Source organism: Gigantopelta aegis, chromosome 12 (assembly GCF_016097555.1).
Source record: "Gigantopelta aegis isolate Gae_Host chromosome 12, Gae_host_genome, whole genome shotgun sequence".
Classification (NCBI taxonomy): domain Eukaryota; kingdom Metazoa; phylum Mollusca; class Gastropoda; order Neomphalida; family Peltospiridae; genus Gigantopelta; species Gigantopelta aegis.
In genome coordinates this window covers 13,857,170-13,881,931 of record NC_054710.1, presented here as the reverse complement: position 1 = coordinate 13,881,931, position 24,762 = coordinate 13,857,170, and the positions used below count along the sequence as shown (strand labels likewise).

At 36.1% G+C, this 24,762-nt stretch overlaps 1 protein-coding gene across 1 annotated transcript in view; it reads left to right on the top strand.

The window, feature by feature from the left end:
* Nucleotides 1-5,023: 5,023 nt before the first annotated feature.
* LOC121385837 (deleted in malignant brain tumors 1 protein-like) overlaps nucleotides 5,024-24,762 on the top strand; it is a 77,894-nt gene continuing 58,155 nt past the window's right edge. The window contains exons 1-6 of the mRNA XM_041516626.1: nucleotides 5,024-5,106; nucleotides 9,862-10,015; nucleotides 11,051-11,220; nucleotides 16,212-16,365; nucleotides 17,369-17,538; nucleotides 22,407-22,551. Of these exons, the coding sequence (XP_041372560.1) occupies nucleotides 5,049-5,106; nucleotides 9,862-10,015; nucleotides 11,051-11,220; nucleotides 16,212-16,365; nucleotides 17,369-17,538; nucleotides 22,407-22,551 (851 nt within the window). The 5' untranslated portion in view covers nucleotides 5,024-5,048. The remainder of the gene's footprint in view (nucleotides 5,107-9,861; nucleotides 10,016-11,050; nucleotides 11,221-16,211; nucleotides 16,366-17,368; nucleotides 17,539-22,406; nucleotides 22,552-24,762) is intronic.

Here is a 24,762-nt window from a genome sequence, read left to right as displayed (position 1 = left end):
AGTAACACAAAAAGAACAATATTTGTATACAAAGTGGAATCTGTGAATAAGTTATCTATGCGGATGCCATTACAATCATTAGTTTTAAACGTATCCTCTAAATCATTGAGAAACATGTAGAATAATAGGGGCGATAAATTTTCTCCCTGTCTAACACCCATGGAACATTGAAAATAATCCGACATTGTGTTATGTGCACTAATGCATGACTTAATGTTCTGATACATGCTATATATTACTTTAAAACATTTACCATTAATACCATTTTGTATTAGTTTACCCCAAAGTCCTGTTCTCCATACTGAGTCGAATGCCTTGCTAAAATCTATAAATGTACAATACAGTTTTTTCTTCCGTGCTTTTAGCAATTCGATGAGTCCATATAATGTAAAAATATGATCGTTCGTCAAGTACTCCTTCCTGAATCCGGCTTGAACTTCAGATAACAAATCATTAGTTTCTAAATATAATTTCAGTCTATTATTTAAAACAGCTGTAAACAGTTTCCCGAGACAACTAAGTAAAGTAATAGGTCTATAATTTTCTGGAACAGTTCTATCGCCACATTTATAGATCGGTTTGATTATGCCAACTAGCCACGAATCAGGAAAGATGCCATGTTCAAACACTAAATTAAAGAGCTTAACATACACAGGGACCATACAGCCGATAGTTTGCTTAATATACTCGTTGATTATTTGGTCTATTCCGCAGGCTTTATTGTTTTTTAGATTTTTAACAACGGCGAGTATTTCTTCTTGTAATATTGATTCATTTAGCATGGTAGTGTCCTCAAAATCTATATTAAAACTTGGATCTTTTTCTTTTGTTGTGTTGTCATCACTGCTGTTTATATTTTTAAAGTAATCGTACATAGTGTCTAAAGGGGGGAGAGTAGGGTCTTGTTTTTCTTTTAAGTTTCCAAAAGGCGTGGGTATCATGTTGACTAAGTTCTGTGAGTCTTTGTTCTGTCTTCCAATTGTGTTTGTTAACATATTTCCGTATTACATTTCTGTAGCTTTTACTGGCATTCAAAAGTCGTTGCTTATTATCAGGTGTTTTTCGTTGTTTGTATGCTGATCTCGCTTCTGTATACTTTCTTCTTAGTGTTCTGCAATGATTGCCAAACCATGCTTTGTTACGGGTATTTTCACGCTTGTATCTGGCTCTGACGCGGGCTTGCGTGTAACCGAAAGTGTCGGCTGCGGTGTCAACAAATAGGGTCCCAATACGCTCCACTGCACCATTCAGCTTTTCTTTCGAGAAGTGTTCACACAGTTCATTTAATATTACGTTTATGTCGTTGACTGTTTGTTTGTTTATATTTTCACTATAGTGTTTAGCCTCTTTAGTATTCCATTTCCTTGAGTTGAGTTCATTATTAATGACGGCGTGGTGTTTACCACTAGCTGTATGGATATTCAGTCGCATTGTTAATGGATTGTGAATGTCCGAGAATAGTGGTTCGAATTCGTTGACCTTGAATTTAAGAATTCTATCCAAAACTGTGAATGAGGCTATGGCATAATCTATTACACTCGATCCTTTGCAAGTAGGTTGTCCTATACCCCGATCTTCGCCGACTCTTCCGTTCACTAAATACAAATTACTATTTTTACAAAGATCAATTAGTTTATATCCGTGACCGTTAGGTCTACTGGTATCTTGACTCGCTCTTTGTAATGGAATGCCAATATTTAATAAGTTGTTAGGTTCATTCATAAAATCGGAGATATCAGAAATGAGTCTGTTATTAATATGTTCACCATCACAACTCACATAATCTACAAGCAAACTCGTTTTAGCATTAAAATCGCCGATCAAAAGAACATTATTTCCGCTTAAGAGTTTCTCGTTCACTTCGTCTTGTATTGTGTTAAACGTATCATGGTTAAAATAGGGCGAGCCTACTGGGGGTATATATACAATTCCAACAACAGTGCTTAATACATCTCCCTGTGAAATAGCGTTAGAAAGAGTAAACCATAATACATATTGGGATACAGTTTTATGAATATGTACTTGATCTGTGAGCTTATTTTTAATTGCCAGGCATATGCCCCCTGATCTTACATTGGATTCAATATTTCTATTATTAGTAAAAAAATTGTATAACCTGGTATTTCTACGTGATCAATATCGTTAAGTTTAGTTTCAACTAAACATATTAAATCATACTGATTGATAAAATCTATAAATTCGGGAATATCCAGTCTGCTGCTGAGACCACACACATTTAAATATACAATATCTACATAGTCACATACGCTTATTCCCTCTGAATAAGAATGTACACGGGGAATATTTACAGTTTCGTATTCACTTGGTGTTGACAAGTCCTGACCGGTGTCTCTCCTCCGGCGTCCCTATGGTCGATATTCCCTTGGTGAGAAATTACGTGCACGTTTGTTTGGGTTTTCATTCGGAGGACTGTACGGATGCGCATCGTTGGGCCTATCGTGGGGTGCACTATCGGGAAACCAGCGTTTACCGTCAATAAAAAGTTTATCAACGACAAGTAGACGGTGGGAGGGGGAGGGGGTTTCCCCAGATATATATTTCTTCCATCCCTAGCCATGCAAGACAGGCGTATTCCATGACGTCAGCATAGCCACGTGACGTCTGTTGTTTGAGATGATATTAACATTGGGTGACGTCACGTAAACGGCAAAATAACGCAAGAAATGCTTTTTATATTTTATAAAAACTAGGAAACCTGTTGCCATAATGAAATTATACTATAATTTTGGGTATAAACCATTTTTGGGTACGATCTTTTCAATGGTTATGATTATTTTATTGTAAGATAAAAAATAAAAAATGTAGGTTTTTCACGTTTTCCCAAAATGCTTTTTTTTCATTTACTGGATGGGAGAAAAATAATCCTCCATTATGTATCCATGTGGACAGGGCTATCCCACCCTCGGGTACATAATAATAATTATGTACCCTCGGGTGGAATAGCCCTGTCCCACATGGACATATATGAAGGATTCTTTTAATATATATATTATATAGATAGATAGATAGATAGATAGATAGATAGATAGATATAGATATAGATACACTCGAGAATAATACACGAACTTTTGTTGCGACATATACGTTAACAAGTTGCATTAAGTTGTGGTATGCATGTAAAATGGCCTGGTCATAGAGCCACGGCAAGAAACCGTTTGTTTTCAGTCGTACCAATGTATTTATAATAAATGATACATGGCATACTTCTCACATCCAACAAACAGGATAGCATACACGACGTCCTTTGATTGATCATTGGTTGGGACGGCAAATAATCAAACCCATTGAGGAGGATCGAACTTTCAGCAAATGGAACCTCAGACAGACGTTCTTGTTCGTTATCCCGGTCACTTGGGGACAAGGACTTTTATATGTAAAATCCGATTCATTTGAACTGTCGGCTAGACTAATCTGTTAGAAATAAAACTTTCTTAGGTTAAATAATCTTGCTTCGAATTTAAATAGCTGTATATGCAATACAGTTACATTTCTGACCATTCTCAGGTTGGTAGCAACCAAGAAGTCGGAGGGGTGGGGACTATAGCTCCACTTTTGTAAATATGCCTTTTGCCCCCCCCCCCCTAACAACTAGACTGTCTCCCTCCACTACAGATTGTGCCCACCTCCCCTCCCCAACTCCAGATATCGTTCCTACGGACCTGATTCTAATGTTTTATATATAATAGCTCAACTTTCATATGTATCATTTAATTTTATTCTATTTTTGCGAGATCTCACGTGAGTTCGCGGTTTGCGTCTTCGAGGTACCCCGCAGTGGAATGTGAAAGAGGTATATTATTTCATCATTCTGACATGTAGTCATCAGAGGTAACCCGTTACATTTGTCATAATGCAGCAAGGGATCTTTTCTATGCACTTTCCGACAGAAAGGAAAACACATACGGCCTTAGGACAATGTCCTCTAGTGGCGTCGATAAATAAACATCGTATCATGTATAGTTTCAAGGTACAGAATATACGAGAAGCTCGGTCACATAGGGGTTGTGGTGAAGATCGGTCACGCGTTCAACCAGGATGGATTATAAACAAGAATGGATGATGGTTGTTCAGCGACGTCCAGTATGCAGCACACTAAATTGTTTGGAAAGTTAAAACGTTAAAGTTTGTTTCGTTTAACGACACCACCAGAACACATTGATTTATTTATTATTGGCTATTGAATGTCATACTTTTGGTAATTTTAACATACGGTTTTAGAAAGGGAACATATCTCTCTCTCTCTCTCTCTCTCTCTCTCTCTCTCTCTCTCTCTCTCTCTCTCTCTCTCTCTCTCTCTCTCTCTCTCTCTCTCTCTCTCTCTCTCTCTCTCTCTCTCTCTCTCTCTCTCTCTCTCTCTCTCTCAGTACCTTTCTCTGTATATATCTATCTCTCTCTCTCTCTCTCTCTCTCTCTCTCTCTCTCTCTCTCTCTCTCTCTCTCTCTCTCTCTCTCTCTCTCTCTCTCTCTCTCTCTCTCTCTCTCTCTCTCTCTGTACCTTTCTCTATACCTTTCTCTCTCTCTGGTCTCTTTCTCGTTCCAGTCAGTGCTCCACAACTGGTGTAACAAAGACCGTGGTATGCATTATTCTGTCTGTGGGATAGTGCAAATAAAATATTCCTTGCTGCTAATCGAAAAAGAGTAGCCCATGAAGTGGCGACCGCGGGTTTCCTCTCTTTATATCTGTGTGGTCCTTAGCCATATGACTGACGCCATATAACCATAAATAAAATGTGTTGAGTACGTCGTTAAATGAAACATTCCTTTCTTTGTTTATTTCACTCAGGACACTGATTTTGTTACAACTGGCTACCTGTTTAAAATTTATCATGTCTTCATCAGCTGCATATAAACTGTGCAAACATGCTGTATATTTTTAGATTGCGGGTGTATGTGACTTTATGTCGGGGTGAATAATTATGAATATGGATTACCCGTTTCGTCATTCGACAAGCAGGAAGTAAAACTACCCATCACTTTTTCGTCCTTTATAATTTGTAGAAAACATGAATACTTGAGGTGCACCAACTATGCGTCATTCTGTGTACTGGCGAATACTTCTGTTTTGTCTGTGTTCAGTTGTATCAGGTAAGATTTGTTACATCTAACACCGAGAAATAAATCATAATACCTAATTGGACACACTAGAACCACACCAGTTTTAATATTAGTTGTTACCCGTTCCGTAATTAGGCAAGCAGGAAGTAAAACTACACATAACCATTTCGTCTTTTATAATTTGTAGAAAATATGAATATTTAAGGTATATCAACTATGCGCTGTTCTATGATTACGGTTAAATGCATTTTTCGTGCTCTGTAGATCTGTATTAATCATTGCCTCCCCAATGTCACAGTATGGTTTCTTGTTCCTACCAATGAAAAAACACATTTCGTCACAACAGTCAAAGGAACATGGGCAATGAAAGACGCATGTTAGTTCCTAGACTCCAGACATCGCATGACGATCCATCAAGTTATCGAAAAGTGTTTCTTGCGTCAAAAGCAAACCATGAGTATAAAAATATTCCGTTTCACAGATGTTGTTGCTATGGCCGGAACCAAGAAAACTGTCCATTGTGTGCATTTGGATCTTAGAATGTCCTTCACTGACAGCATCACCAACGTAAAGCGAAATGTGTCTGTGCTTAAAAAGGAATGTAATAAAGCCTGGACTTGTCTTCCTGTATGAAATATAATGTTGCTCTCTGTATTTACTATGAGCTAGAGGTCATTTGTAGAAAAGATGATTCATCTGGATAAGACATGATAAAAGGGCCATTATTTCATAAATATACCATACTGGTCATTGCCCATCGTATTGTGTTCATCATATTATTGAAAACTTGGACTTCAATGTCTCATCTATTTGCTGCTTTCTCTAATGCAGAAATGTCTTCTGGTTGTATTAGCTCTGTTCATGGTGTTTGAGATTTTCCAACTTTTGACCGATCTTCATAGATGACTACAGTTCTACTACCACGTTTTACTGAAGCATTATTCTGCGTATAATGGTCAATAGCGACAGCAGAGAATGTTTTTGTTTTTTCACGGTGAAGCACTCTGCCAAAATTCAGTACATATGTCATCATTGTATTCATTAAATGTCGCCAAATATTGTGTGTATTGTTTGAAGAAACCAAAAATGATAAAATACAAAAGGAAGTTTGCTTTTCAAATGTTCAAAGAAAGAGCATTACTTTTATTTCCAACTGCAGAACTTGAAAACACAACTGAGCTAGGGTTTATAATTTAGCTCTGTGATTGCATCAGTCCGTGACTGACATGAAATATAAATCATATATGCCTGCTACTGTAGGATGGTGTGGGTGTGTCACATTAGCGGCTTTTGGTAAAGGAGTCTGTCGTTCCCGAAGAGACAACTCCAGCCAATATTTACTAGGACATCCCTACCTTCAAGAAGACATGCCACCACTTTGGGTGCTGCCATCTTCTTATGGAGGCATCCGAGAAACACAATTAAGTGATATTCACTATGACTTAATGGACATATATACATACATATTCGATCCGTTTGTCATTGGAATACAAAGGGTTGAACAGGATGATTATGAACATTTGGTTGAAATTCATTATGACAACTTCCATCTTCACCATACACATTGAGTTACGAACAGGTAGCATCACACAAATAGGCAAAGAAGAGAGATGACGACCACATTCCTCTCAGGGATGGTACTCACTGGCTGATCATTCTAATGGAATACAACCCACCAAAAAGACAAGGTGGACATAACCTTTCTCCACGGAACCGCGTTTAGCATCCATTACGATGCTGCCCTTAAAATAGTTATTAAATAGAAGCCATACTAGTGTAGAGTGTATACTACCAAATCAAATCCCATGGACGACAATGGTAACACATGTGGCTAAAATTCCTACCTAAAGTGTATCAATCAACATAAACACCACATATATAGATACTATAACCTCTCACTCTTAAACTCTTACGGTAAAGTGAATCAGAAAAAAATGGGGCATGAAGCTGCTCATTTCAGAGATGACGGGTAGCGTCTATGACTACCCTAGTCGGTCTTGGGGGAAATCCTGTATGATGGGTGTGGATGTCTTCAAGTTACCAGGTGTGTTAATTTGAAATCCATCGCACATTCTGATTTTTATATTGGACTATCAAAACCATTGGCAGATACCAATATTCCTGACTGTATTTTATTTATAGCCTATTGTATTTGGAGGTTTTAAATATTTGTGATATCTGGAATTATCATCCAGCTTTCACATATTTATTTTTGATTCATTACTAAAAAAAAACCTAATTTTAAATGACATAATTACCTGAACATCTATTTTCTTGCCTTATTTTCTAATCCAGACGAATACACTAAGTGTATTGGATGTATTCCTACAATCTGTAATCCAGCATGTTATGCAACTAGTAACACTGGGTAATACGGCTTTAATAGTAAAATGAATTATCAACTTACTCCAAGACGGATAATCAAATCTGGAAAAATTGGTTCTGAATCTACTATAAACTTAAAATGCATTTCATGAGAGCACACTAAGTGATTTCTTTTTTTAATGATCTGGAGACCTAAAGATATGTTTAAAAAGCTTATTATGTATAAATAAGAACAGAATAGTGACAACAAATTTAATTATGTCTTTTTCTTCAAATTTAAATAAAATTTTGCATAAAACTACAAATTTATGTAAAATATAACTTAGCACCCTATAAATATGTCATTTTCAGAATTTCATACATAAATAAATTAACTATGTTAATGGAAATTAAAGATAGTAACCCAATATTGGCACATGTTATTTTTAATATAAAAATAAATTACTATTAAAATCTAAGTATAGGTTGCCTAGATATATTACCATATTTCTGAGAAGTTGTATAAGGCAAGTAAAATACTATGTAAAAGAAATGATTCAACTCTTTGCAGTATGAATTATAGGTCAAAACCAACTTTTCCTCAGTGCTAACTTTGATTCAAACTCCATTCAGAGCCATGTACAGAGATTATTGTCACGGTCAAGGCCATTGTGAATTGGTATGGTCGAGTGATGGCTAATTAATCAATACAGATTAAATTAAATTAAATAACAAAATCATAAAATGTTTTATTATGCACAGAATATGTGCTATAGGGTGCATACTACCAAATCAAATCTCATAGACGACAATAGTTACATGTGGCTAAAACTCCTACCTAAAACATATCAGTCGACATAAACACCACAGATATAAATACTACCACCCATCACTCTTAAAGTGAATCTGAAAACAATTGGGGTGAAGCTGTTCATTTCAGATATAACGTGTAGCGTCTATGACTACCCTAGTTCCGCACAAAATGTGAGTACTTTTTACAGGTACCCCTCACATGTTTCAAGCACACGGCTAATTGACACAGTTTTACTAGATGAAATAAAACTGTATACATTTTTTGCTCAATTGAAGTTTTTTTGTTTGTTTTTTACAACAAACACACTGAGATTTATCACCAATCACAGTATTTGTGGTGTTAACTTCTCCTTCAAAAGTTGGGTGCACCTCGAACTTTGACCCAGCTGGAAGTATTTTGGTTTAGTTCTACCTATAAAGGCTGTTTATGTTTGGCGCTTAAAAGGGCTGTTTTCTGTAGTGTTGGTTTTCTATCTTGCATGGCATGTCATGTCTTGTCCGCCACCTTGGTAGACGTGGTTCGTTGAAGCAAACAGAACACCAGGGGGTGTAGCAAGTGTGCAACTAGAGTGGGTCGGTTTTCTTCTGTACGGCCCATTCTGAGTGCATTGCGCATTTTGTCCAGGTCTCTTTATAGTTCATTGTACATGGAGATGGGCCATTACTATTATTAGTCAATGCATCCTGCATAGGAAATGTGCTGAATTTATTATAGTCTTACTTTATATTTAACTAAAGAGTATTTATAGATTCGATTTCTTATGATATGAACGTATGACATTTGGATCTGTTAGCTACTACGTTTGCTTTGAATGAAATTAGGTGTTCGTAGTTTTCGTACATTTATGATAAAGGTTACTTATCGTGGTGGCATACAATTCAAATAGACTATATAAAGCAATTGTGTTAATACTTTAGTATATATGAATAGTGAAAGCCAAAGTCCTGACTGGAAACTTGTGGTGGGTATTGGGAGCAACTTATATTTTATGCATATGTTTGGCAAACATAATAGCAATAAGTTAATTTGTATAGTGCTAAACTCCATGCACGTATATCCTCGAAGCACTCTTTATATTTAACAATGGATAGTTAAACTTAAAAGTATGAAATAGTGTTGGGTATTGGTGGCAGGTATGTACGTGTCTGGCAAACATAATAACAATAAGTTCATTTATATGGTGCTAAACTCCATACACGTGTATGCTCGAAGCGCTCTTCATATTTAACAATGGATAAAATATAAAAACGCATTTCGTAATAAACACAGCAGTTAAAAATAGCCTAGTATTAAAACTGAGTGGAAATTAAAACATAGTAATATTAGGTACATCGCTGGGTTCGATATAGCGGTCTGCAAAACGGGAAAAGCAGTCAAAGTTTCTAGACCTAGCATGTGAAATAGAAATTCGCTTGCTAAAGTAACGAAAAAAAATCAAGGATGATGTTTAAAGAAACAGATTTATGTACGATCATCTTATCTGGTACCACATGCTGTCTTATTTCTAGCAGTCCATATGTTTTTTTCTTAGCAGGATATTTTCCTTTTGGCCCACTGTTTTGAAATATAACAGCAGGTCATATTGTATTACAATTTGGAGCAATGCATCAATTTGCTGTCGAGACTTTAGTAGCTTAGACGAATCTATTTTTGTTTATAACTTACAGGTCTAGACAAATCATCAGTGCGCTTGGTGAACGGTTCAAACGACCACGAAGGAAGAGTTGAAATATTGCATGACGGACAATGGGGTTCAATCTGTGATGACGGATTTAATGACAACGGGGCTCAGGTTGTCTGTCGCAGCTTAGGATTCCAGAGGTTTGAAGAGTTGTTGTTTTCAAAGCTCAGTTTTATAATAGTTTCATTTAACAATCTTCTGTACCAAAAACGACTGGCGTAAGAAGGCGTGCAAGCAATGGGAAATGAAGCAGTGGCTATGCTAGATATAACAAAGGCCATGGCTTGTGCTATCCTGGTTGTGGGAAGCGCAAATAAAAGATACCTTGCTGCCTGTCATAAAAAGAGTAGCCTATGTGGCGATAGCGGGTTTCCTCTAAATAATTGTGTCAGAATGACCATATGTATGACGTTCAATAGCCGACGATAAGGTAAAAAAAAAAATCAATGTGCTCTAGTGGCGTCGTTAAATAAAACAAACTTTACTTTGTTATATTTAATATCATTTTCCATGATTATGTGCATATCACTGTGTGTATGATTTTCACATACTAAACTATTTAGACTTAAATAATATTTACATTTCAATTGTTCTCGAACAAACATTCTGAGAGAACTGCTGAAGCAACACACGTCCCTACCAGGTCCAATGAATCTCCTAAGTCCAAGGGTCAAACCTTTGTCAAAAATCTGCAATTTTCCATGACAGAAAACTTGATGTGTTACTTTACATCATAAAGCTATTTACAAAATTACAGCTCAATAAGAAAATTATATGTGACACAAACAGGCGTACAAACAGACAAGCAAAACCTATAATAATCTCTGGTTGGACCGGAATGGGGGTAATAAGAAGAAGTAAAAGAAGAAGATGATGATGATGATGAAGAAAGTTGAAAAGTTATTACCAAATTATTGCCTGTGACATATAAATCTATATGCTCCAATGCAAAATTGGAGCATATAGATTTATATGTCACAGGCAATAATTTGGTAAGTTCTGACACAGGGAAAACCAATCAGAAAATAGTTCCATTGAGGTGATTCGATCCTACGATGCAAGCACTTCATACAAGCGTTCTACTGATAATAATATAACGCATATGATGACGATGATGATCATAACAATGATGACGATGATGATGTTGATGATAATGACAATAATATTTTTTTTAGTTTCAATGCAAAATTCTATCGTCAAGCTCACTTCGGACAAAGAACAGGGCCGATCTGGCTTGATAATGTTAACTGTACGGGCAGCGAACAAAACCTGGATCAGTGTTCTTTCCCTGCCTGGGGAATACACGACTGTGTACACAAAGAAGACGTCGGAGTCAGATGTCAGTGTAAGTGATATATCACATCATATCATATATCATACCATATATCATAATATATCATATCATATCATATCATGATGCGCGGTCGGTCTGGGATCGATCCTCGTCAGTGGGCCCATTGGGCTATTTCTCGCTCCAGCCAGTGCACCCCGACTGGTACATAAAATGCTGTGCCTTGTGCTTTCCTGTCTATGGGATGGTGCATATAAAAGATCCCTTGTTACTAATCGAAAAGAGTAGCCCATGAAGTGGCGACACCCAGTTTCTCTCTCAACATATGTGTGCTCCTTAACCATATGTTTGACGCCACATAACCGTAAATAAAATGTGTTGAGTGCGTCGTTAAATAAAACATTTTTTTCTTTTTTTCGATTATATAGAAATTCTATACTATTTCTTAAATAGTAAGAGTGATAATGACAGAACATTTAACATTTTCCTTGTAAAATGATCTCTAAACCGCTAGTCTGTGATGCGTCAAATCGTCGCGTGAGAGCTAAAAGGTCGTAAGTGGCAGATACGACCTAAAACGTGCATGCAACGAACCATTTGGCAACAGACAAGAATGGTGTCTGTATATATATAAATTAGAATTGCAGTAACATTAATGTTTGTATGGTTTGCTATTTTATGTGCACCATAATTATAATAATAAACACGTTTTTGTGATTTTTCTTGAAAAACAAATGTCTATTTTGAAAAGTTTTTAATTGAAGCAAAGTTTCCAGCATGTAATTTGTATCTGTAGACACAATTTTAATTCATAATAATGTTGTATGTGACATATACGACCAAAGTGCAAGCATAATCACACTGATTGTTTATGTACATGTATTTAATTATATGTTACGATGATGAAGTTCCACCTTTGGAGATCTACAGGATTGCCTTAATGTAGACATTATGGATTAACGATATTGCATATATAAACGTCATTGTAAGTTATCCAGGACAAAGTCCAGTAACAAAAGACAGTGTTATCAGACGTAAGGTTAAACCATTTATAAGGCGAATATAAAGTGGAATGTGGCCTCAACATATACGATAGCAAGATCTATGAATTTTGATTAACTTTACAGTTAACGAATACTTGCAACAGAATATCCCTGTCCTGAGTCAGAACCCCGATCCTATCGGAGGCCGGACTCGGGATAAGCGTGTTCGAAACCCTAGTGGTATATGGACTATGGATATATTAAACCAGTTACTGTAAACCGTATTAATATTGTGACGTGTTTTTTTCGCGAATGTATACCTTAGCGCATGTTCGCGATATGTAAATTTCGCGAACGACCGTTGACAGCTAAACAAAAAAAGTGGATAAAGACAGCTCACTGTAATTGTTATAAAGTTACTGTCTGCAAATCAATATTCTGTCATCCTACATCAAGCAATTTTGCTTGGTATAGAGGGGATTAGGCCCTACCCACCTCACCTGTATTAGAATCACAACTCACAGCTTCAGTTGTTAACTGTTAACACCCTTTGATAGATAAAACAATAAACGATTAGTCGCCATCAAGGAGAGCTCGTGTATAGGTTCGTGTATCAAACTGGAAAATAATGCGTGCGTATTAATTTCGCGACATAAGGTTGGACGCGAACGACGCCAAATTTATACGCACGCATTTTTTTCACGGTTTACAGTACTAAGCTTTGCTAAGCAACAGAATGTTGAACGTGAACATGACCCAACACACATACCAAAACATTAGCACAACATAGCACGCACAATAGAAGCTGAACATAGCATAGCTCACACAACAGGACCTGAACATGATATATAGCATACACAACAGAACCTGCACATCAATGACAACAAGACCTGAACATAACATAGCAAAAAGCTGAACATGAGAAAATAATCACCACAGAAAATCAACGTGACAGCACTTGCGACAGTTTATTTGTTTCTTTTGTTTAACAACACCACTAGAGCATATTGATTAATTAATCATCGGCTATTGGATGTCAAACCTTTGGCAATTAGGACTCATAGTCATTAGAGGAAACCTGTTCCATTCTTCCTAATGCAGCAAGGTATCTTTTATATGCACTTCTCCACAGACAGGACAGCACATACCACGACCTTTATCCAGTCACTTGCGACAAAACCTGAACATAACATAGCACTCACAACAGAACCTGAACATAATAGAGAACTCACACAAAACCTGAACATGACGTGGCATACACAACAGAACCTGAACGTGACATAGTACACGCAACATAATCTGAAGAAGAACATGACAGAACACACATGCAACACACCATGATCATGACATAGCACACACAAGAGAACTTGAACATGACATATCACTCACAACATATGCAGAAAATAATTTAGTACACACATCATAAACCGGAGGATTGATCACTTAACACTCAAAACATGGAGAGAACACTGCAAATAACATAGTCTGAACACACATCATACATAACCTGGAGAGATATCTGAACACAGTAGATCCTGAAGAGATCACTGAACACAATAGAACCTGGATAGATTGCTGAACACACAATCGAACCTGGAAAGATCAATGGACTCACAACAGAACCTGAAGAGATCACAGAACACACAACAGAACCTGGAGAGATCACTGAACATCCGCGAAGGCCCGTAATGGAGACTTCGTAACCGAACTACAACATTATAACTCCATATTTTGTTACATTATATATTTGTTAAAATAAAAGGAACAAAAACGTATCATGTACAACATCAATAACATTCTACAGCAGTAACGTATGCAGGACAACAGTAAAATATGACTTTGTTAATTTTTCCCATGGACTTTTTATATATCATATCAAATCATATAATATTACTCATAAACCATATCATATCATATCATATATCATGTCATATCATATCATATCATATATCATATCATATCATATCATATCATATCATATCATATATCATATCATATTATATCATATCATATCATATCATATCATATCTTATTACCCATACGGTTACAAATATCTAGGTACATTTCTAAGTGATATGTCCCAATAGAATGCCAAGTGGGACTAACGTTTGATGTCACACGATGACGTCATCAATTGGCGCACTACAACCTTACAGGAACGTCAACGAAATGAGATGATCGATATAAATTTAAAAGGATTATGGGTAATAAATAGGATAATTATTAAACTCGCTACCATTTCGTATCATGTTTATATCCCATGTGAAATAATTTTCATTGTCACTCGCTAAAGCTCGTCACAACTGAAAATTATTCCACTCGGGACATAAACATGAAACGAAATGGAAGCTCGTTTAATATCCTATAAATATCCTATAAATATCATATCATGTCATGTCATGTCATGTCAATCAAACGTGTAGCGTCTATGACTACCCTAGTTCCGCACAAAATGTGAGTACTTTTTACAGGTACCCCTCACATGTTTCAAGCACACGGCTAATTGACACAGTTTTACTAGATGAAATAAAACTGTATACATTTTTTGCTCAATTGAGGTTTTTTTGTTTGTTTTTTACAACAAACACACTGAGATTTATCACCAATCACAGTATTTGTGGTGTTAACTTCTCCTTCAAAAGTTGGGTGCACCTCGAACTTTGACCCAGCTGGAAGTTATTTGGTTGAGTTCTACCTATAAAGGCTGTTTATGTTTGGCGCTTAAAAGGGCTGTTTTCTGTAGTGTTGGTTTTCTATCTTGCATGGCATGTCATGTCTTTCCGCCACCTTGGTAGACGTGGTTCGTTGAAGTAAACAGAACACCAGGGGGTGTAGCAAGTGTGCAACTAGAGTGGGTCGGTTTTCTTCTGTACGGTCCATTCTGAGTGCATTGCGCATTTTGTCCAGGTCTCAATATAGTTCATTGTACATGGAGATGGGCCATTACTATTATTAGTCAATGCATCCTGTATAGGAAATGTGCTGAATTTATTATCACTTGTTACATGCCTGGTGCGTCTGCAGTGTAAATATTATAGTTTTACTTTATATTTAACTAAAGAGTATTTATAGATTCGATTTCTTATGATATGAACGTATGACATTTGGATCTGTTAGCTACTACGTTTGCTTTGAATGAAATTAGATGTTCGTAGTTTTCGTACATTTATGATAAAGGTTACTTATCGTGGTGGCATACAATTCAAATAGACTATATAAAGCAATTGTGTTAATAATTTAGTATATATGAATAGTGAAAACCAATGTGCTGACTGGAAATAGACTATATAAAGCAAGTGTGTTAATATTTAGTATATATGAATAGTGAAAGCCAAAGTCCTGACTGGAAACTTGTGGTGGGTATTGGGAGCAACTTATATTTTATGCATATGTTTGGCAAACATAATAGCAATAAGTTCCTCTGTATAGTGCTAAACTCCATGCACGTATATCCTCGAAGCACTCTTTTATATTTAACAATGGATAGTTAAACTTAAAAGTATGAAATAGTGTTGGGTATTGGTGGCAGGTATGTACGTGTCTGGCAAACATAATAACAATAAGTTCATTTATATGGTGCTAAACTCCATACACGTGTATGCTTGAAGCGCTCTTCATATTTAACAATGGATAAAATATAAAAACGCATTTCGTAATAAACACCGCAGTTAAAAATAGCCTAGTATTAAAATTGAGTGGAAATTAAAACATAGTAATATTAGGTACATCGCTGGGTTCGATATAGCGGTCTGCAAAACGGGAAAAGCAGTCAAAGTTTCTAGACCTAGCAAGTGAAATAGAAATTCGCTTGCTAAAGTAACGAACAAAAATCAAGGATGATGTTTAAAGAAACAGATTTATGTACGATCATCTTATCTGGTACCACATGCTGTCTTATTTCTAGCAGTCCATATTTTTTTTCTTAGCAGGATATTTTCCTTTTGGCCCACTGTTTTGAAATATAACAGCAGGTCATATTGTATTGCAATTTGGAGCAATGCATCAATTTGCTGTCGAGACTTTAGTACCTTAGACGAATCTATTTTTGTTTATAACTTACAGGTCTAGACAAATCATCAGTGCGCTTGGTGAACGGTTCAAACGACCACGAAGGAAGAGTTGAAATATTGCATGACGGACAATGGGGTTCAATCTGTGATGACGGATTTAATGACAACGGGGCTCAGGTTGTCTGTCGCAGCTTAGGATTCCAGAGGTTTGAAGAGTTGTTGTTTTCAAAGCTCAGTTTTATAATAGTTTCATTTAACAATCTTCTGTACCAAAAACGACTGGCGTAAGAAGGCGTGCAAGCAATGGGAAATGAAGCAGGGGCTATGCTAGATATAACAAAGGCCATGGCTTGTGCTATCCTGGTTGTGGGAAGCGCAAATAAAAGATCCCTTGCTGCCTGTCATAAAAAGAGTAGCCTATGTGGCGATAGCGGGTTTCCTCTAAAAAAAATTCTGTCAGAATGACCATATGTATGACGTCCAATAGCCGACGATAAGGTAAACAAAAATCAATGTGCTCTAGTGGCGTCGTTAAATAAAACAAACTTTACTTTGTTACATTTAATGTCATTTTCCATGATTATGTGCATATCACTGTGTGTATGATTTTCACATACTAAACTATTTAGACTTAAATAATATTTACACATTTCAATTGTTGTCGAACAAACATTCTGAGAGAACTGCTGAAGCAACACACGTCCCTACCAGGTCCATTGAATCTCCTAAAATCCAAGGGTCAAACCTTTGTCAAAAATCTGCAATTTTCCATGACAGAAAAACTTGATGTGTTACTTTACATCATAAAGCTATTTACAAAATTACAGCTCAATAAGAAAATTATATGTGACACAAACAGGCGTACAAACAGACAAGCAAAACCTATAATAATCTCTGGTTGGACCGGAATGGGGGTAATAAGAAGAAGAAAAAGAAGAAGATGATGATGATGATGAAGAAAGTTGAAAAGTTAAAGTTTGTTTTGCATTGGAGCATATAGATTTATATGTCACAGGCAATAAGTTGGTAAGTTCTGACACAGGGAAAACCAATCAGAAAATAGTTCCATTGAGGTGATTCGATCCTACGAAGCAAGCACTTCATACAAGCGTTCTACTGATAATAATATAACGCATATGATGACGATGATGATCATAACAATGATGACGATGTTGATGTTGATGATAATGACAATAATATTTTTTTCAGTTTCAATGCAAAATTCTATCGTCAAGCTCACTTCGGACAAAGAACAGGGCCGATCTGGCTTGATAATGTTAACTGTACGGGCAGCGAACAAAACCTGGATCAGTGTTCTTTCCCTAGCTGGGGAATACACGACTGTGTACACAAAGAAGACGTCGGAGTCAGATGTCAGTGTAAGTGATATATCACATCATATCATATATCATACCATATATCATAATATATCATATCATATCATATCATGATGCGCGGTCGGTCTGGGATCGATCCTCGTCAGTGGGCCCATTGGGCTATTTCTCGCTCCAGCCAGTGCACCCCGACTGGTACATAAAATGCTGTGCCTTGTGCTTTCCTGTCTATGGGATGGTGCATATAAAAGATCCCTTGTTACTAATCGAAAAGAGTAGCCCATGAAGTGGCGACACCCAGTTTCTCTCTCAACTTCTGTGTGCTCCTTAACCATATGTTTGACGCCACATAACCGTAAATAAAATGTGTTGAGTGTGTCGTTAAATGAAAAAATAAATTCTTTTTTTCGATTACATAGAAATTCTATACTATTTCTTAAATAGTAAGAGTGATAATGACAGAATATTTTAACATTTTCCTTGTAAAATGATCTCTGAACCGCTAGTCTGTGATGCGTCAAATCGTCGCGTGAGAGCTAAAAGGGCGTAAGTGGCAGATACGACCTAAAACGTGCATGCAACGAACCATTTGGCAACAGACAAGAATGGTGTCTGTATATATAAATTAGAATTGCAGTAGCATTAATGTTTGTATGGTTTGCTATTTTATGTGCACCATAATTATAATAATAAACACGGTTTTTTTTTTTTTTTCTTGAAAAACAAATATCTATTTTGAAATGTTTTTAATTGAAGCAAAGTTTCCGGCATGTAATTTGTATCTGTAGATACAATTTTAATTCTTAATAATGTTGTATGTGACAAATACGACCAAAGTGCAAGCATAATCACACTGATTTTTTATGTACATGTATTTAATTATATGTTACGATGATGAAGTTCCACCTTTGGAGATCTACAGGATTGCCTTAATGTAGACATTATGGATTAACGATACTGCATATATAAACGTCATTGTAAGTTATCCAGGACAAAGTCCAGTAACAAAAGACAGTGTTATCAGACGTAAGGTTAAAAGGCGAATATAAAGTGAATGTGGCCTCAACATATACGATAGCAAGATCTATGAATTTTGATTAACTTTACAGTTAACGAATACTTGCAACAGAATATCCCTGTCCTGAGTCAGAACCCCGATCCTATCGGAGGCCGGGCTCGGGATAGGCGTGTTCGAAACCCTAGTGGTATATGGACTATGGACATATTAAACCAGTTACTGTAAACCGTATTAATATTGTGACGATTTTTTTTCGCGAATGTATACCTTAGCGCATGTTCGCGACGTGTAAATTTCGCGAACGACTGTTGACAGCTAAACAAAAAAGTGGATAAAGACAGCTCACTGTAATTGTTATAAAGTTACTGTCTGCAAATCAATATTCTGTTATCCTACATCAAGCAATTGTACCTGGTATAGAGGGGATTAGGCCCTACCCACCTCACCTGTATTAGAGTCACAACTCACAGCTTCAGTTGTTAACTGTTAACACCCTTTGATAGATAAAACAATAAACGATTAGTCGCCATCAAGGAGAGCTCGTGTATAGGCTCGTGTATCATACTGGAAAATAGTGCGTGCGTATTAATTTCGCGACATAAGGTTGGACGCGAACGACGCGAAATTTATACGCACGCATTTTTTTCACGGTTTACAGTACTAAGCTAAGCTAAGCAACAGAATGTTGAACGTGAACATGACCAACACACACACACCAAAACATTAGCACAACATAGCACGCACAATAGAAGCTGAATATAGCATAGCTCACACAACAGGACCTGAACATGATATATAGCATACACAACAGAACCTGCACATCAATGACAACAAGACCTGAACATAACATAGCAAAAAGCTGAACATGAGAAAATAATCACCACAGAAAATCAACGTGACAGCACTTGTGACAGTTTATTTGTTTCTTTTGTTTAACAACACCACTAGAGCATATTGATTAATTAATCATCGGCTATTGGATGTCAAACATTTGGTAATTATGACTCAAAATCATTAGAGGAAACCTGTTACATTCTTCCTAATGCAGCAAGGTATCTTTTATATGCACTTCTCCACAGACAGGACAGCACATACCACGACCTTTATCCAGTCACTTGCGGCTGAACCTGAACATAATAGAGAACTCACAACAAAACCTGAACATGACGTGGCATACACAACAGAACCTGAACGTGACATAGTACACACAACAGAATCTGAAGAAGAAGTATCTGAAGAACATGACAGAACACACATGCAACACACCATGAACATGACATAGCACACACAAGAGATCTTGAACATGACATATCACTCACAACATACGCAGAAAATAATTTAGTACACATATCAGAAACCGGAGGATTGATTACTTAACACTCAACAAAACACGGAGAGAACACAGCAAATAACATAGTCTGTAGATGCCACTGAACACACATCATACATAACCTGGAGAGATCTCTGAACACAGTAGAACCTGAAGAGATCACTGAACACAATAGAACCTGGATAGATCGCTGAACACACAACAGAACCTGGAAAGATCAATGGACTCACAACAGAACCTGGAGAGATCACGGAACACACAACAGAACCTGGAGAGATCACTGAATATCCGCGAAGGCCCGTAATGGAGACTTCGTAACCGAACTACAACATTATAACTCCATATTTTGTCACATTATATATTTGTTAAAATAAAAGGAACAAAAACGTATCATGTACAACATCAATAACATTCTACAGCAATAACGTATGCAGGACAACAGTAAAATATGACTTTGTTAATTTTTCCCATGGATTTTTTATATATCATATCAAATCATATAATATTACTCATAAACCATATCATATCATATCATATCATACAACATTATCATATCACATTGTGCATCATGGCATATCATATGTTACATCACATCAATAATATCATATCATATCATATCATATTATGTCATATCATGTCATATCATATCATATCATATCATATCATATCTTATCATATCATATCATACATCATATCATATCATATCTTATTACCCATATGGTTACAAATATCTTTGTACATTTCTAAGTGATATATCCCAATAGAATTTCAAGTAGGACTAACACTTTTAATGTCACACGATGGCGTCATCAGTTGGAGCACTACAACCTTACAGGAACGTCAACGAAATGAGATGAGCGATATAAATTTAGATAGATTGTGGGTAATAAATAGGCTATTAAACTCGCTACCATTTCGTATCATGTTTATGTCCCATGTGAAATAATTTTCATTGTCACTCGCTAAAGCTCGTGGCAACTGAAAATTATTTCACTCGGGACATAAACATGAAACGAAATGGAAGCTCGTTTAATATCCTATAAATATCATATAAATATCATATCATATCATATCATATCATATATCATGCCATGTCATGTCATGTCATGTCGTATCATGTCATGTCATGTCATGCCAATCATGTCAAATCATGCAATAGAAACTGATAAAATCAGAAAAGTAGAGATAATCAGTTACCACTGTTCTTAAACACTTCGATTTTGAAATCATAACTAAGTCAAGCATAAAGCACTATCAAAACTGTGTGATGCAAACAAAATGTTTCTATAACATTGATTATAATCAATGTTATAGGAACATTTTGCTTATTGACAAATAGCTAACCAAAAGATGAAAAGAGGCTGTATTAGTTTAATCTTAGTTATTAAATGGACCAATTATCTTAATTCGAAAAACACATCATATAATAATATCACCATTATTATGAGTTTTTAATATCGTAATTTAAGTCACCACATAGATTTGAGACGACGTACACACTTTTAGCACTACAATAGCTTTTATTTTAGAGAAAATTTGTCCAATGACAGCTTTTAAATCAAAATTGAAAGGTTCGACAAAATGTTTTGAGTTTCAAGGTGTTCGAGTTATCAAAATTTATCAAGCACACCTCAGAATTAAAACTACATTGCACATAGATGATTTTTTTGTTTTAATATTGTAAGAAACGTGTACTGCGCTGTCCCCTTCCCCAACATTACAATATTACATATTCATTTGGAAGATGTATTAATATATAGTTGCCACGTCATGTCATCCCCAGCTGCTGGCATCTTCTGCCGCCTCTGGTATACTACTTTTGTAGGTATTATACATTTTAAAAAATAAAAAATAATAAAAACAAAAGGAAACAAAAAAACCGCAATAATTAGTATTATGATGAACTGTATTACGTTTTGGGTTGTATATTTTACTTTTACTGTGCCTATAATGTTATAATTATAAATTTGTGCGCACTGGAGATTAGCCAGCTTTTTCACGGTGCTAAATAAAAATGTCTGACCCTAGGGCTAGACGATTTCTAAATATACCTGACGTCATAACGCATGTTTTACAAAAACTGACGTCATAACCCGTTTCACCACGATTCACGTCATAACGCATGTTTTACCACGATTGACATGTTTATTTTAAAATTATGTTGAATTATTATTCCCCAAGTTGCCAATTCACGTTCCGTCATTGTTTTAAAAATATTTATACAAATTAATATTTTCTACTTTTTATTTGTTTAATCTTAATGTCACACGATGGTAAAAACAATTATTTATGGACGCATAATATGAAATATTAATCATTGTTGAATTTTAAAAAAAAGCTTAGCTTACAAAATAGATGTTCTGTTACTGTAATTAAATGGATAAGAAAAAGAATCCATCACTGTTGTGAGGTATAGATAAGTCAATTCAGATGATTCTGTAAGGGCCACGGTAAACACAAAGTGTTGGGTTTTAATTGCCTTATCTATATCTCACAATGGTGTTATAACGTATTAATATGACCTGTTAAGCATGGCTCTGAAACAAACTGATCTGTGTATTTCAGTACCTGTACGGTTAGTGAACGGATCAGACATTTCAAGCCAAGGTAGAGTTGAGATCCAGATCAACGGAACATGGGGAACTGTCTGTGATGATGGATTTGATAGCAGGGCTGCTGCAGTCATCTGCGCCATGATGGGATTCAGTCGGTAAAAACAATTATCCAACTTCTGCATCTAATTTCTCTTTATGGACGCATTCCATTCTCATAAATACGTTTGTGCATAAAATCCACAGTTATGTTGCTTCGTCTTAAATATGTCAGTACCTAGGTTTTGTCCCAAAACCTCTATAGGTTATATCAAAAAAAGAAAGAGAATCAACACAACTATTGATCCGATATCATGTATGTATAATCGCTTCTTTAAATCGCTTTAAATACCAACACATAGCACTAATTACGGCTTCTTTTAACAAGGAATCAATTAAGTGGTGTCATTCGTCATTTGAATGATTTACTCCATTTGTTTCCCTACTACAAGCAATGCTATACAACTGCTATTTTAAATTTAAAGAACAAGATCATTAGGAGGTTTAAAATCGTATCAGTGGAATATGTTCAAGTCTACAGGACAGCCAATTGTCGTCATGACTAGACATTTTCATTCTGCCTTTGTTCTGAAGATGGGCGCCAATCCCTAAACAGACTTTATAAATCTGAGCGACAAAAGATGTAGAACCAGCCCTCTACGTTGGCTACTAAAACATTTTATATGGTCATCCTCCGAAGACTGAACCAAAGTTCATATAAACAAATCACAGGGGCGGAAGGAAGGAAGGAAGGAAATGTTTTATTTAAGGACGCACACAACACATTTTATTTACGGTTATATGTTCGACGCCATATAACCGTAAATAAAATGTTTGAATAAAAGACTGCCTTATAGAAAGGCCAATATTTGCTATTGTAGCTTTGTCAGGTTACAATAAGGTAAGAGGTTTCCACTGTATTAAAATAAGTGTGGAAGCCTATATCAGAAGATGGCCTTACAAGGCTATGTATGGAACAAAATAGATGCCTGCTATGAATAGACGCTTGCTTTGAATTGAGAGAGAGAAAGAGAGAGAGAGAGAGAGAGAGAGAGAGAGAGAGAGAGAGAGAGAGAGAGAGAGAGAGAGAGAGAGAGAGAGAGAGAGAGAGACCATAAAACATTTGTTACTACATACAAATGTTATTCAAAGCATAACTTGAGCACGTTTTGTTGAAAATCACAGGTAAACAGGTAAGAAATTATTAGATTCTAACTGAAGAATATGCCTCTATGTACTAAGATAAGATATATATATATATATATATATATATATATATATATATATATATATATATATATATATATATATATATACACACACACACGCACGCGCACACATACACACACACACACACACACACACACACACACACACATACATAAAGTTCCATATGTAGACTAGTTATCTTTTTGTATTTGTCCTCTGCCACCAGTATATCTTAAGTAAACTACCACCACATCACTGGCATTCCAGAACGCAAGTATCTGACAAGAAACCAAATTACCAAAGGCTAGATTTGTATCATCATGGTAATTCAAGCCTTGTTAGCAGAGGTACTTCTGCATGCCATTGTAACTAAGCTTTTACAGTATTGTGTCCATTACCTTGATTTTGAATCACAGTGTGTCTGTGTCCACTGACCACTGAACACCCAAAACACGTTCACATAGACGAGCCTCATAGTCTGAATTCAAATGTCTTACCTCTTTGGCTGTTTCTTCCATTGGTACCCACTGAATGACCTTAACATCATTGCTTACATATTGTGTCAAATGGAAACCTCCCTTCTTACAGTTTTGTAACATCTTCCACCAGACAAATAGCATTTTCTCAACAATCGACAGACATAAAACTGTCCGTAACATAGACGTTTTTCCGAATAATATCTGTTGTGAACCGAATTAACTCTCATAATCACATGCTGATTTTTTTAGAGCTGCACTTGCACAACAAGGAGATGATGTAGCCCCAAACAAATGGACCTACATCCGGTATTTGACTTGTTCTCTGTGTGTGTCTGCATCAGGCCACTACAAGAAACGCAGGTGATCACATTCCTCTTTAGGTACCAGTACCTGGTAACACAATGATTCTATGTAACTTGTCATTGCAGCCTGTCCTTGTCTGTATCGGATCAAGACACCCAGAAGATTATTGGATAAATCTGGACCTGGCTTTTTACGATGGTATATACCATGATGAGGAATGTACCCGATTTTACCATCGTCTCTTTTAAGTTCTTCTTGTGGAATAACGTCTGCATATTTTTTGTCCAAGATATCGTTCATAAAGTCTTAGTAATTGGTTTGGAACATATTTTTGCCTTC